The following is a 15,718-nucleotide window of genomic DNA, read 5'->3' as shown; positions in this document are numbered from 1 at the left end:
TATTACACTGTTAACTATTCTACCTTTATAAAGTCTTTAATACTTTAATTTTAAATTAATGGAAAAGTCTAATCACCATCTGCAGGAGCAGCAGAGTTTGGGTCTAAAGGTCTCATGTAGAAAGCATTCCTGTTTGTACAAGCACACTAATGCCTTTTGCCACTTCCCTGCGGCCTGGAAAAGTGGCAGATCAGGGCCTCAGGGCTGCCGCTGTGGCAGCTGAGGCCCTGATCCATTGGGGAAAGGGGTGGGTACAGGCTGCCCCAAAGGGGCGGTCTGTAACCCGCCTTAGTGGACATAAATGGATCTCACTCAATAGTTTTCCTCTTCCATTGTCACAGAAGCTTCTAAAAAAATATCTAGGATTTGGTTTCTCTTTTCTATTTAGTAAAGAGGTGTTGTTGTTTTGTGCTTTCAAGTCATTTCTGACTTATGGTGACCCAAAGGTGAACCTATCACAGAGTTTTCGTGATAGAATTTGTTAAGAAGGTGTTTGCCTTTCCCTTCCTCTGCGGTTGAGATAGTATGACTTGCCCAAAGTCACCCAATGAGTTTCCATATCTGAACAGGGATTCAGACCCTGATCTGCCATTGTCCTAGTCCAACACTCAAACCACTGCACCATTCTGGCTCTCAATACATAGCCTTTTTACTTAGGGAATGGAACAGGATGTCTTTCCTAGGAACAAAGTGATGTTCTAATGACTTCCCCCTTCCTGTTGCATATATTTGTCAGTATTGGATGTATTTTGAATGTCAATATTTGAATATTCAATGTGTTTTGTTTTGTTTTGTTCTACTCATACTTCTTTCCTTTTAACTTCTAGCTTTCTCCATCTCCAGTGAGAATAGCCAAGTTGTCCTGATTGCAGTTTCAGCTGCAGTGGCAATTATTCTGCTAACAATTGTGGTTTACATTCTGATTGGGAGGTTAGTTCATCATTTGTTTTACACGTCTATTTACATTTCTTCAGTGCCTCACTGGGATAATGAGGAGTGCCACCAAGAAACTATCTCAAATGGAAAAGGTTTGGGGGTGACAGTGCTTAAGAAGTTTGTTCAGTCTGCATTTTCAAACAATACTGACCTGATACAACTTCCTGGAATAATGTGTGGATAGGCAACACAGTCCTCTTACAGATTTCACAAATCTTTGATTTTTGTAGTGTACTTCACACACACACACACACACACACACACACACAAAACTATGCATATTTTAGTATAAATTGGATATGGAAGTGTGTATTTGAAAGGAAAGATGTGTTAAGAAAGATAGCGAAGAACTTTGTTCTTTGAAAATACACTTTAACGTATCTATTTTGTGAAAAATGCATTCAAAGGGCTATATTTAAATATGATTTTTGTCCATCACATATTAATGAAAAAATGGGAAGGAGCAGAAGTATAAAGAAACACACAACAATTTGATACAGACTGGAGATAGAGTGATACCCCCATTGCTAATGGCTGGGCTTCATCACACACACACACACACACACATCCCACAGAGCTGGGAGTCATGTCAGAACTACACACAGTAATGAGGCTGCTAACAATAGTAGCACAAGCCCTACAGAACTTGTTAAAAAGAGCTATAAACACATTCTCAGGCAACTGTAAAACTAAACTGGAGGGGTCAAAAATCAACATATCGTCTCATTAGCCAATTTCCTCAAACTCCCTCAGAACATATCGTAGCCCTGTAGGGTTCAGGGAATATAAATGGTACTAAAGTTTCTAACAGGTACTTAATTGTTCAGGGAAAACATTTCATTCTGTTTTTATATGCAAGCAATGTATAAAATGTTGGATTTCTGATGTTTTTGCCTTTTATTACTTGTAGGTTCTGTGGGCATAGTAAATCAAAACATGGAGCTGATGAGAAGAGACTGTACTTTGGTAACGGGCATTGTAAGTTACAGAAAAGGATATTAAGAGTTTTATTGTATTTAGCAAATGTCTATGTCCCCCTGAACAAATTTGTGTTATGATACAATAAAAGAGACTTAACATTAGTAGTAAAAAGAGATATCAGTAGCTTACATTTCATCCATTTTTGTCTTCTCTTTTGTCCTCTGCTCTTTTGTACCCTACAAGGAAAAGAACACAAGATGTGTTGTGTTTCATCGGTTATGTGCCTAAACAACAAACAGTCTAAACAACAAACTTAAATTGATGCTCTCCACTTTTTCAAGCCGCATAAAGTTCCAGAGTAGCATTACAATATTTCCCACACAATCCAATCTGTGAGATTAGAACTAACTTTCAATATGTTCATTGGGATTATGCTTTGTTAGTATGTCCAGAATTAGACGCTTACAGACCCATCTTATCTCAGAGATGTGCCATATGTAGAGGTTTACAATAAGACATGGCTAGATACACACTAGACAAAGCTCTCAAAGATCTGCTGACAGGTTAATTTGCCAGCAGAACTGCTCTGCTGACTAATATTTGCTGGCAGAAGAGTCAAAAAAACCCCTCCAGACCAGGCACATAGTAATAATGCTGGCACAAAATTAGGACCAGACAAGGAGAATTTGAAGTAAAATCTAACACCTCTAGGCTGAGCGACCTTTGGATTCCATTTGACATAGTCTAGTGTGGCCAGTTAGGATTGATTTCTAGTTTAATTGGATGAGAGCACACTGGCAAGTTGAGGGATCTTCAAAATACTTGATTTGTTTTCACATGTACGACCAAAGGATCTTGGGAGAAAGTCAATATTTCTACATGAAACAGAAAATCCACTAACTAAGCATCAGATGGCCAAACTTTGTCTAAATTACAGGTCTCGGTTCTACCTCTTTCTGTTTCCCTGAATCCCTTTAAATTCTAACCCAATGCTGTTCTAACACAAGAAAAATGAAAAGTTCCAAATCATGGAGTCCTCAAGAAGCATTCAGTCTTCCTTGTAAAAACCAATATCCATAACAGTACTGTTTAGATGAAACTACTGGAATAGACACATTCATGCATCATTATTATTACTTTTTAAAAAAGGAAATCAACTCATAAAAATATTTTTGAATACTTCCTACCTTTAAAATATCATCTATATGACTTGCATCCAATAGTGGTTTTTGACTTATAATAGGGGTGGGAATCATGTAGCCCACCAAATATTGTTGTACTGCAACCCTTGGCATTCCTCAGCATGGGCTATACAGTCTAGGGCTGCTGGGGGTTGCAGTACAACAAGTTCTGGAGGGCCTCATGATTCACCACCACCACTAGAAGATGTTTCTACTCATTTATCAGTGCACTTGATTTTAATCTATACTTTCCACTGTAGCTGTCTATGTAGTATTCCCATTTGTTCCAAATGTTTTTACTTATTCATTTTGTTTTTGTTTATATCACACCTTTCTGGAATATAACTGGGACTCAAAGTGGCTTACAACAAATTTTTTAAAAAGTTCAGTGCAAAAATATTCAATACAAATAAAGACAAAATTACTATATTAAAACGCGTTCAAATAAATTAAGATATTAGCCAAGATGATTATACTAAGACTATCATGTTCAGACATATGATGGGATGACATTATTCAATGGAAAGGGCAGTAATACTCAATAAAATGGAAGGCAGTAGGAAAAGAGGGAAACCACATTGTGAATGGATTGATTCAATCAATGAAGCCATGACCTTGAATTTGTGAGACTCAAACATGGCAGTTGCTGCCTGCGGCTCTTGGAGGTCACCTTAAGTTGAACTCAACTTGCCAACAAATGACAGAAGCTATAGGATATTAAAAGCCAATTGAACTGAAAGTAATTTAAGACCACATTGGTATAAAGTACAGCACTCACCAGTTTCAAGTTCTTTTCTCAACAGTGAGACAATTTTCAAAAGTCTACCTGAATAAAAAGGTCTTTCCTTGTCATCAGGAAGAGAAACCCACATCCTTGCTGTATCCACTGAAGACTTTGTCTGCAAACCCTCACAAGCAGCTTATCTAGTGGATGCAGGGATGGGGATGGAGGTAGCAGTGTAAATGGAATTGGAGAATCAATGACAAGTGGGCACCCCAAACTATATGAGTAGAAGAACTTTCCACTTTTCCATAAAGCCTGTGCTTAATACAGTCCTACAACTCTGTTAACATCTATTTGTCAAAACTGTTTTCCAGGGCTCTAGTTTTTGTACATGCTGTTTTCATTTCATGACAGGTGTTTTAGAGTCAAGAAAAATCAGTCCTTTAGAATAAATCATCCACTAATAAGCCTGATCTGAACTGTTCTCGGTCAACTTGGGAACAGTTTCTCAAAACAGGACTGCCTGCTGAGTATGGCCTTATTTTCTGGAATCACTGAAGGCCAAGCAATACTTCTCACTAACAATTCTCAACAGCTGGCCGCTGTGCTGTATTTATCTGTGCCCCCTTGCTGTGCAACAACAAATGATGCATTATAGCAAAGGACCATTTTCTTATGTGGAAAAAGATGAATTTCATTGAGTCCTGCAAAGAACCTTTTTGGCAGTCTCCCCATCCCCTGTGGTGAGCAATGTAAAAACATGGCGATCAAGTCACATTTCTAATCTTGCCTCTCGTAACTTGAGCACCAATCTGCATGCATGAAATATATGCCCATGAATATTGCTGCATGCAGGCATCCATTCTTGAACAGATGATAACACTATTAAACCCACTTTTGCCCAAACAGGTGCCCTCTCCCTGAAATGGAGATGAGAGCTGCTATAATGCCTGGCATCTATTCAGTATTTCACATGTGATTCTGGAGCATAATCCCCTATGCCAGACAAAGTCCAATATACAGAGTGAGGCAGTTGCCTGAGACAACAAGTCTGGGGGAGTGTATTAAAAGGCCAGCACACTGTTAGTTATTTACTAATATGGTGTTGATTCTTTTTCAAAGAATGTCTGATGTGGTGAGAGATGCTTGTGACATTTTTGTCTCATATTCTCAGATATGTTGTTTTGGATTCTGTGCACCTTGACTGAGGTGTGAGGAGAGTGTCATTTGTTGCTTTGCCTCTGAGTTTTTATTGAAATGGAGTTAATGTAAGGCAAATCAGATATCATACTGAAGAAATGCAAATGAGTGTGAAGAATTTATATGTAAGAGAGAAAGAGCTGGTCTGAGGAGTTATACAGTATCTTCTTTGGGTATTACAGCCCAATCTATAAACCAGATTGCTTAATACTACATAGTTCACTGGATTCCCTTTCTAATATCTTTCATTCTAGCCAGTAATGTTTGAAGTGTGGGACAGGAAACAGGTCTTCAGCTCTGATTTTGTGCACATTTCTGGCAGTCTGTGCATTCTCCCTTTGCTTAGACCACTGGCCATTAGTAGCACCCATGAGGCACAGACCATTGTTTTCTTCCATTTGATATGGAGGAGAAGCTCACTCCATGTAGAACTAGATACTGTGGGCACCCTGCCCCAGAACATTTTGGAACTGACAGGCTTGTGTAGAATGTTTGAGATAGTCAGAGCTATTCATTTGCAAAGAGTGGGACACTTATGCATCCCAGCATTTTCAGTCAGAAGAATCAGTGCTTATGCATTTCAGACATGTTATTTGAAAGTTAGATTGGAATTAACATTGGCAGTCCTTTCTATATGGCTTAATGGACTGCTGAAACTGAAACCTCTGTTTAATTACAATTCTGTTGGGGTGACTGAAATGCCTTTTCCCCCTCTACAGCCTTTCCCCATGGGCATGTGCTTGTACTTTCTTTATTGCAAGCATGCAAGCTGTGATATTAAGCTATTTAAGGCCATTCACCAACAGTTAACACACTTGGCTTAGATACCCATTGAGGAAGTATGTGCCCCACATCATGAGGTCTTCATTATTCAAATTTAATTAGGTTATAAAACAGAAACAGCCATTTTAAAAGTGTCATGGACAAATAACAGGTCAAAAATTGTTCTCTCAACTCTCATGCACTGGAATGTCTCAATCACTATTTCTGAATTAGTCACAGTAGTTAAGTTTCTGTGGATTCAGCCACTTGTTTTTCTGCTTTAGTGTTCCACCATAATGCTCTAACTATAATATGAGAAATAATTCTCAAATACCTTCTGGAAAGAAAAAAATGTGTCAGAAAAACAATTGCTGGAGGAATAGTTAAGACTTCCAGCAGTATTTGTCAAACATTTCTTAACTCTTAATTTATCTACATTTCTATTTCCATGATATATTAATTATTAAATATTCTGTTCCTGTAACAACAGTTTAATTGTTGGTTGAACAATTCTTGATTTACTCATAAAGTTCATTTCATGCCAACACAAAAAAAATATGTTTGTTAAAAGAGATTTCCTGAGGATCAAGAATGCATGGAAACCAAGCCTTAATGTCAGACGTGCTGTTGTTACCTCCGACTATTAAATGTTAATAGAAACCAATTCTGAACATACCCATACATGGCCCCTTTATTATTACTAAATGTGCTCCTAAAGAAACACCTGATATTTCAAACTGGTTGCTGAGTCAGACGTTGCTGAGTCCTGATACCATTTAAAGCTACTGCTTTCCTTCATTTTAAAAGATATGCTGAACTTTTTGCTTTTGAGAAGATGACTCTGCACACAAACAGCTATCCACACTTTTCATTTAGCAGCTGTCATAAGGCAGGGTTGGAGAGCCTTTGCTAGATGTTTTGGCTTGTAGTGTCATTGGAAAAGACAATGCTAGGTAAGGTTGAGAGTAGCAAAAAGAGAGGAAGACTGCATGCCAGATGGATAGACTCCATGGACCTGCATCTACAAGACTTAAATAAAGCAGTGGAGGACAAGGAGTCTTGGAGGTGTGCCATTCACAGGCCCACCATGAGTCAAGGGCAGTTAACTGTCTGTAGGGCAATTAACAACAATCCCATTTGTTTCTATGGGACATGGCCACTGGTAAAGGGTTGAGAGATTTATGGCCCAAAACATTTAAAGGACCAGGGTCCCTGAGCCCTGTTTTCAGTGTATTGTTTTTGTAGAATGTTTGGAGCTACTGATGGATCTTTCAAGACCTGTAAGATTCCCCTAAATTGCCACTAGGGGAGTATAAACCCAACTATACCCAGCATTCATCTGAATTTAGCTGGTGCAGCACAGGTAGCAGCAAATACTGCACGCAAGAGTCTCCTGGGTTAGCTGCAGGAGGATAAAATAACTTCTTGTACTTCTGTGGCTATAATAAACTTTTTCTACTTCAGCCCATAGCAGCTGGTTTATTTCAGTCTGTTGATTCTGAATTGCTTGAGAAAAAGCCTGAGCTGTGAACAGTTCCCTGCAGCCTTATTTCGAATCCTATAATATCACTTCAAAGAAGCAGAAATACATTTCACCTCTTCAGACCATCTCTGTTTGCCCACATCTGGCCAAGGCCTTTCTGCTTCTTTACTACCCGTAGGGCAATTCATGCTAGAGAAATAGATATGGAAATGATGATGCTTGCACAGAAGGAGCTGTAAAGTGGTGCAGCTTAACACATGCACATGTGTTTATTATCTGTAGCTCATGACAGAATCTACTCACTATATGGACTGCTTTTTTTAGTAATTGGTGTGAAGGGATTATTTTCTTTGCAATCCCCAATGATGTGATAATGCATATCCAAAAAAGAAAATGAAAAATTCAGGAGCAAAGGTACCCCTCCACAAAGCTTTTAAATAGCTTTTTTGTTTTGTTTTTGTTATAGTTTATTAACTAGAACAGGAGGGTGTCTGTAGCCCAACATGAATCACAAGGAATATTTATGGGACCTTAAACTGATAGCAGTGTACTCATTTTATGTATGGATGTTTTAGTTACTGCTCTTGTTTGTTTTATTGTGATACATTTCTTAGCCAGCTGAGTCAATAAGAAACATTACTACCACAAGTGTATTATAGAAGACAAAACACAGCCTCTCTGTTATGGGTGGGAACTTGAAATGGTATTAGTGGCACTTATATTAGAATTTAGGAAGTAAATTTTTGTCATTTGATTACTTGCTTGATCAAATTTAGACCTAAGATTTAACAATCCCTCAAAGCTGGAGCAGAAAAGATTAGGACAGGGTGAAAAATTCCTATTGAAACATACCAAGGCCCAGTACAAACGGATGCTTTGTGGCATGCCAGCGATGATTTTAGGGTTCAGGAGCACGCAGCAACCGCATGCTCATGAACCCTAATACGTATGGGCAGTGCCATCTTGACACAGCACTGTCCATATGGCGCGTGTGTCCATGACGTGTCTTGTGTGATGTGTCCAAACGGTGCACCACACAAGACACATCACCGCAATGCCCCAGGGAGCAAATGGTGCCTTAACAACATCGTGGGGAGGAGTGCCATTTCGGAGGTCCTTTTTGCAATGGATCATTGTCACATCCATGTGGTTGCCACGACAACAATCCGGAGGAGAAAGGGACGGCCTCTGATCGCCTCTTTCTTCTACTCTGTACCAGGCCCAAATGTTCTTTTTAGGGATGGGTGAGAATTTTGTTACAGGTGGTTTTTGATTAAAATATATATATATATACCAGAATATGACCAATTCTTCATATTTAGGATGGAAAGAACATGAGATTTTTAAAAAGTTTGTGAAACAAAACAAAAAGTGAGAATGCATCCTGCAGATCCTGATCTTCATCTCCCTATGACCAGTGCATTGATTGATTGATATTTATTTAAAATTAAAAATAAATTTAAAATAAATTTATTGATGTATTATATTGGCTAGTTTTTGTTCATACAATTACTTTGACTGAAGTTATACTTGTCTCTTTTTAAACAGTAAAGCTTCCAGGCCTTAGAACATATGTGGATCCACATACATATGAAGATCCCAATCAAGCTGTTCATGAATTTGCCAAAGAGCTTGATTCTTCCAGCATATCCATTGATAAAGTTGTTGGAGCAGGTAAGGATACATACAATATTCCCTTCCAGTTGAGCAATTGTACCACTGCAGTAAGTCCACTGAAGCTGGACATTTAAAATGCAGACATATACCCCCCAACTGTCCCGATCTGGCAGGGACAGTCCAAATTAAACCACTGTTATACCACTCTTTCAGCAGCTTTTAGAATATCGTACTTGTTCTTTCTTCCTCTCTTTCCTCCCACTTTCCTCCATTTTCCTCAGCTTACTTCATTTGCTACAAATTCTCTTCAAAATGCAAAAGCAGTTTGTACTGAATTAACTCAGCATGGGGTGAGGTGAGGTGAGGAGAGAATGGAATCTTGCCCCTTCCAGCAAAATCAACTGCTGCAGCCTCTCCTAGCTTGTTGTGCTCTTCCTCATGAATTATTTTTGCCATCTTGACCACACTCTGATGTTGCTTGCCCACATGTGTCCTAGTTTCCATATGTGAAATATTGGAGGGTACGCCAACATTTTGGTTAATGAAGAAAAACATCCTTTACTGTTGGAAAGCAGGAAAATGTTGAACGAGCTGTCTTTTTGTATGCTAATCATGATGACTGAGAGTTTTAGATGTCTTTTTTCCAGGTAAAGCACAACCTAGGTGAGAGAGATAAAATAATATCTGAGAAGTAATACGTTTTATAAAGACAAATATTTCAAAATATTATTTCATCTTCAAAACTTCTAGTGTGACTTCTCTCCTGCCAAGTATCAGTCACATTGCTTATTCTACATTCAGCAGGTATTGATATCTCCATGACATCAGTCTCCAGAATCAAGAGTTGGACAGTGTCTCTATTGTTGTTATGTGCCTTCAACTCAATTGTAACTTATCATGATACCATCCTAGGGTTTTCTTGCCAAAATTGATTCAGAGGAGGTCTCCTACTACCTTTCTCTAAAGTTGAGTGAATGAGACTTGCCCAAGGCCACCTGGTCTCTTAGAGTTTTAGTCCAATACTCAAATGTTTAGTCCAGTACTGAAACCACTACACCACATTGGTTCTCTTTTGTTGCTTTGTTAACTGCCCTTGAGTTGATCCTGAGAAGGCAACCCTGTGGCTTGGACATCTCCAAGACTCCCTGTCTTCCACTACTCTGCTCGTGTCTTGCTGACTCAGGCCCGTAACTTCCTTGATTGAGTTTATCTATCTGGCTGGCAATTCCTTTCATTTGATTGTCTTTTTAGCTGTCCACAATATTCTCAGCTCTCTTCTCCAGCAAAATGTCTTGGATGTTGATTTCCTTCTTATCATCTTTCTTCATTTTCTAGCTCTCGCATCAATACATGGTGATGGAGAATACAATCCAGCTATTCTAACTTTAGTGTTCAGTTGTATATCTTCACTCTCTAGTATCTTGACTTGTTCCTTCATAGCTGCCCATCCCATTGGCATAGCCAATGGTGAGGAGTTAAAAGAGCTGCAGTCCAAAAATATCCGAACACGTATGCTTTATACTTAATACTCTTGAACAAGGAAGCCACAACTGAACAACCTTTTCTGAAAAAAAGATGTCAGTTTCCCTTGGGGAAAGCAGTTTTTTCTGGATTTATAGGGAAAAAATGAGCAAATATGTTTATTTCCAGTCCATGACCTAAATTCAGTCTTTAGTCCCATAGAGCATACCACTTTTAAATCAATGGTATTTACAGAATACTGATCTACAATTCAACAATTAATTCAATGATTCTACTATTGCTAAAGTTAGCAACTGGATTCAAGCATGTGTTTATTCATGATTCTGTTTCATTCAGTTGTCATATTAATTTGCAATTTTAAATGTTGTTGATGATGGTGGTGGTGAATAATGATTCCATTTCTTGGATTATTTTTTTTCTAAAAGAGACATTAGGTGCCTAATAGCTAAAATGTTTAAATCCATATTGTGAAACATATTTAAATTTATCTTTCCTTCTATATGTATATTCAATTATGTATACTGATTCTTTTAAACTACTGAGAAATTCATTATAGTATTCCATGAAGTGCAAAACTTCACATTCTATTCCAAGAACTGCAAAATCTGGTGAATATGTAACACCAAAAGGTATGAATCAGATTATTTTGTATAGGAATTTGCAAAAATAAAATTCCTCTCTGCATTTATACACTCTTGTAACAATACATTATATTCTGATTATTCATTGCCCATACATCTGTATTTTATGTATAGAAACTACCAGCAAAAATATATAACAAAAAATATTACATAAGGATAGCCAGTGTGGTTTAGTGGTTTGAGTGTTGGACTATGACTCTGGAGAACAGGGTTCGAATCCCCAATGAGCCATGAAACCCACTGGGTGACCTTGGGCAAGTCACACTCTCTTAGCTACAGAGGATGGCAATAGCAAACCCACTCTAAAGAAACTTGTCAAGAAAATGTTGTGATAGGGTCGCCTTAGGGTCACCACAAGTCGGAAATTACTGGAAGGTGCACAACAACAATAAAGGCACTGTTACACTGCATAGTATGTAATGTATGTAATGTTACATTACTATTAATGTAAGACAAAATTCATCTGTTTATAGCTGTAGTCTGTCTCAACTATTACTGCAACTCTAATAGTGATTGGGACTAAAAGTATTATTTTTACAGGTTGTAGGTTCAAGTGCATTACCATTTGCTCTTATTTTATGGCAATACTTGTATATCTTAGGCTAGATGAATCTAAGCCACAGAACACTATTCTGTACAAACACCAAAAAACAAAACAAAATCTAACTTTTAGTGAGAGGATACTTTTTCTCAGTAAATTGTATAGCCTGTAGCATTCCACAATTGCAGGTGGGAATAACACTGTAGTCCTAGACATTAGGTGGTGACCTGTATGTATGGAATTCCTAAGGATGTTTAAATGACTGGAGAACAGTATCTTTTTGTTGTTGTTGTTTAAAATAAAGAAGTGAAGTATACATTTGACTGAGAAGCTGTTAAAGTACATTTAATGAAAACTAAGGCTTGTAAATGTTACTTTCTGGACTACAACTGCCAGAACCTCCAGACAAGATTCATGGGAAATTTTGCAAGCTGTAGTCCTAAAGAGTATTTTTTAAAGGTTCTCTGTAAAAGTAATGCCATTCCTACATGATGGAGCAGAATCAGAGAAGCATGTAGGACTATCTCATCTCAGCCTGTTAAATAACCACTGAAGAAACTACCTCTGCTTCCAGTATATCAAAGATGTTTTGGTGGCTACCCATATGATGCCTCAATGGGGTCATTCACACTACAATTTGCTCCAAAGAGTGATTTGGGACATATGACCCTCGTTCCCATTTGAAACCGTTTCCGATCCTCATTTGAGCAATTCCAGGTGGAAAGAAGCGGGGCAAATGCAAAAAACACGGGGTTTCCTGAGACTAGTTTGAAAGTTGTTCTTTTCTGAAGAATCAGTTCTGAAGTGTGCCCAGTAAGTGGGTACAGCAGATCAGAATCGATTCTTTCCGAGGGGAGGGACAAATGGCAGAAGGGTGTGTACCATCCCTCCCCAGAGACTCCCCCAGTTAGGTTTCTTTTTTAAAAAAAACAATAGAATTGATCAAAAAATCAATATATTGGTAAAGCAACTACTTCTTTTTCTGATTTTTTGATTAATTCTATTTTTTTAAAAGAAAAATTGTCTCTCACCCTTCTCCTCCTCCACCTCCTGGGTCCCCTGGCCTTGCCTTGCTCCCTCAGGATTATTTCTGCAGTGCAGATGCAGCTCAAGCCAAGCTCCCATGAGAATTTAAAAGGGGGACGCTGTCGCCGCTTTCCCCAGAACTGGCTGGCCGCGGTGCTGCTGCTGCTGCACCACCACTGCTTTGCCAGAAGCTGGCTGGCTGTGCTGTTGCTGCTGCTACGCCACCGCTTGCCCCAGAAACTGGCTGGCCGCACTGTTACTCTGCCACCACTGGTTTGCTGGGAGCTGGCTGGCCACACTGCTGTTGCATCACCACCACTTGCCCTCAGAGTTGGTTGGCCGCACTGGTACTCTGCTGTCTTCACTTTGCCGGGAGCTGGCTGGCTGCACTGCTGCTGCACCACCACTGCTTGCCCCGATGGTGCTGGGGAGGAGTCTGCCATGATGACTGACACATGAGTGGCACAAATGGGAATGACAATCATGGCAAAATATAGCGATTTCACTGCCACTCAGGAAAATATCTGCTTTATACAGTGGTACCTCGGGATACGAAATACCCAGGTTACGAAATTTTCGGGATACGAAAAAATCCCATAGGGAATTATTGTTCCGGGTTACGAATGTTTTTTCGGGTTACGAAAAAACTTTTGGTGCTTTTTTCGGCTTTTTCGCACGGAATCGCGGCTTTTCCCCATTAGCGCCTATGGCAATTCGGCTTACGAAGGCTTTTCGGGTTACGAAAGTGGCCGCGGAACGAATTACTTTCGTAACCCGAGGCACCACTGTATTGGGAACAGGGGACCTTTTCCATTCGATTAATGATGCGGAGCGGAGCTGGATCAGGATTTGAAGTATACTGTAAGTGGGAATGACCCTAATGTGTTCTTAAGAGAGAAGAGAGGAAGTATCATCTCTCAAAATTTAGAACTCGGGTGTTTCCCAGAGTTCAGCTTTTATGTTAAATCTGTTTTGTTACCAACTAAAAAATGACAAGACCTGACAACAGGAATGGGTACTAAAAGGCCACTTTATATATTATTTAAATCTTTAACAGCATTATTTATTTATTATTTAAGAGCAAGGGGCTTTTTTATAAGTTATCAGTAATCTAAACTGTATAAAGATACCTCTGAATAAAAGCATTTTGCAAACTAACCAGTTTTAGAAGTCCCAATTTCTGATATTGTTAAGCGAGGGAATTTGATGGATTGTGTCCAAACCCTCAATGTTTCAAACATACTAACATGAGACATTACTGTTTCAGTAATGTGACATTATGAACCACAGAATGTATAAATTCCATAACAGTGGGAAATGTTGCAAAAACAGCACAGTCATTTGCATCTTAAAGGCTAGCACATTTATTTTGGCAGAATACTGCTTTAGTATGCAGGATCCTATCCCATTCATTTATTTATTCTGCTCGTACCCCATTCTTCCTCCAAGCAGAATGGCTCACATATGGTTAGCAGGTGGTTTTTCCATGCAGGCGACTATTGAGATCAAGCCTGCTTAACTTCAAAATTTGAAATGTGTTTTGTTCCTTTTGACGATTGCCCGTTGATTAGTCTCAACTAAAAAGAATAAGTGAACCAATTGCTGAATGGAGTACTAACACATAGGTAAGTCCATTAATAGGACCAAAAAGAGGATCCAGGTCTCTGTGTTCATATAAGCATATACATTTATGCAATAAATTTTACAGAGTTTATAATAAATGAAAATGTGTGTGTGTTATATGGTTGTGAAAAATGTTCATAAAATTTCTCATACTTGCTGAGAAATCACCAGGAATTCTGAGAAAGGTTTTGGCTCCATCATGAGAAAGAGGCAAAGGCTGGTTTGTAGTTCATCAAGATTTCCATAACTTGGACAAAAATGTGTGGCTGCAAAATCATTCTGTTTTACCATTGTGGACAAAACATATACTCATATACAGCATGCTTTGTATAGCTTTGTATGGACTGACTGCTTGGCCAGAAACATAATCAATATGTCTCATGCTTCTGCTTTTAAAGATTTTTGCAACACGCCTCAGTGATAGTTTAGGGAAGGAAATCTTCTTTATTCTCTTTTTTTTTTCTTCATCAAAAAGTGACCAATTTCACTTTTTCATATTTTAATTATTTATTTTCCTCTCTGCAAACATTGGGGGAAATTTTATTTTGAGAAACTGTTTTTGCATAAAAATTAGCAATTTTTTACAGGGAATAGACATAATACACTCTTCTCTGTAGAAATTTTGATTGTTGTTATAGAAAACTAAGAGGTGTTGCACAAACTAACTTTTTACTCTCCAAAAAGTCTCAAAATGTGAAAAATCTCAGCACAGTTTACCATTTTCTTGATGAAATAATGTGGTGATATTCTTTAAATTCTTATCATAGTGTATGTTATTGAGTGCTTTCAAGTTGTTTCTGACTGAGAGTGATCCTAAAGGAAGCTTATCACAGGGGGTTTCTCAGCCGGATTTGTTCAGACAGGGTTTGCCATGATCTCCCTCTGAGTCTGAGAGATTGTGACTTCCCCAGAGTTACCCAGTTGGTTCCCAAGACCAAGTAGGGATGTGATCTCTGGTCTCCAGAGTCCTAGTCCAGCATCTGAACCACTATGCTATGAATAGTACAATTTTGAAATTTATTTAATTTGCTTATTTTACACAAAGAAGGTTGTTTCTCACCTGTTTCAAAATTGATACACAGACTCAGGCAAGAAGCAAAATTTCTGTTCTGTGTATTTGAATTCCTGAATTATTAGATAACTGCAACAGCAAAGATCCTTTTTTAAAAAAATAAATAAATACAGGTTTTATGTAGTTTGTTAAACAGTGGTTTCTTCTCATTGTTTGAATAATTATACCTATCACAGTAAAGAGAGCAGGATTGTTTTTCCTCCAACATGTTTTTGGTTTGTTTGCTTGTTTCATTTTGCCCCACATGAATACAATATTTGCTATCATCTTGGGTCCAAGTTGGCCATTGTCAGTGACATGCACACTGTTGTCATGGTCGCTTGTAACTAGAACCATATGACAAAGGTTAATAGGTTCTGATAAACTGCTGCTATCCCCTGAATTCATCTTCTTTGCTGATGAATACATCAAGGATAGCGTTGCCTCCTTAATTTTGACTATTCTCTGCAAGAGATTCTTGTTTGAATGTGAATAAATCTGTTCTAACCTTTTTCATCCATTCCCACTGT

General features: G+C 38.4%; 1 protein-coding gene across 3 annotated transcripts in view; it reads left to right on the top strand.

Moving 5' to 3' along the window:
* Positions 1–15,718, top strand: part of LOC121917186 (ephrin type-A receptor 3) — a 295,195-nt gene that overhangs the window by 234,153 nt on the left and 45,324 nt on the right. For all 3 annotated transcript variants that reach the window (XM_042442910.1, XM_042442909.1, XM_042442911.1), the window contains exons 8-10: positions 828–930; positions 1,847–1,914; positions 8,756–8,881. In XM_042442910.1, the coding sequence (XP_042298844.1) occupies positions 828–930; positions 1,847–1,914; positions 8,756–8,881 (297 nt within the window). The remainder of the gene's footprint in view (positions 1–827; positions 931–1,846; positions 1,915–8,755; positions 8,882–15,718) is intronic.

The sequence above is a fragment of the Sceloporus undulatus genome, unplaced genomic scaffold (assembly GCF_019175285.1).
Source record: "Sceloporus undulatus isolate JIND9_A2432 ecotype Alabama unplaced genomic scaffold, SceUnd_v1.1 scaffold_12, whole genome shotgun sequence".
Classification (NCBI taxonomy): Eukaryota; Metazoa; Chordata; class Lepidosauria; order Squamata; family Phrynosomatidae; genus Sceloporus; species Sceloporus undulatus.
The sequence above is the reverse complement of the archived record's forward strand: the minus strand, read 5'-3'. Positions and strand labels throughout refer to the sequence as shown.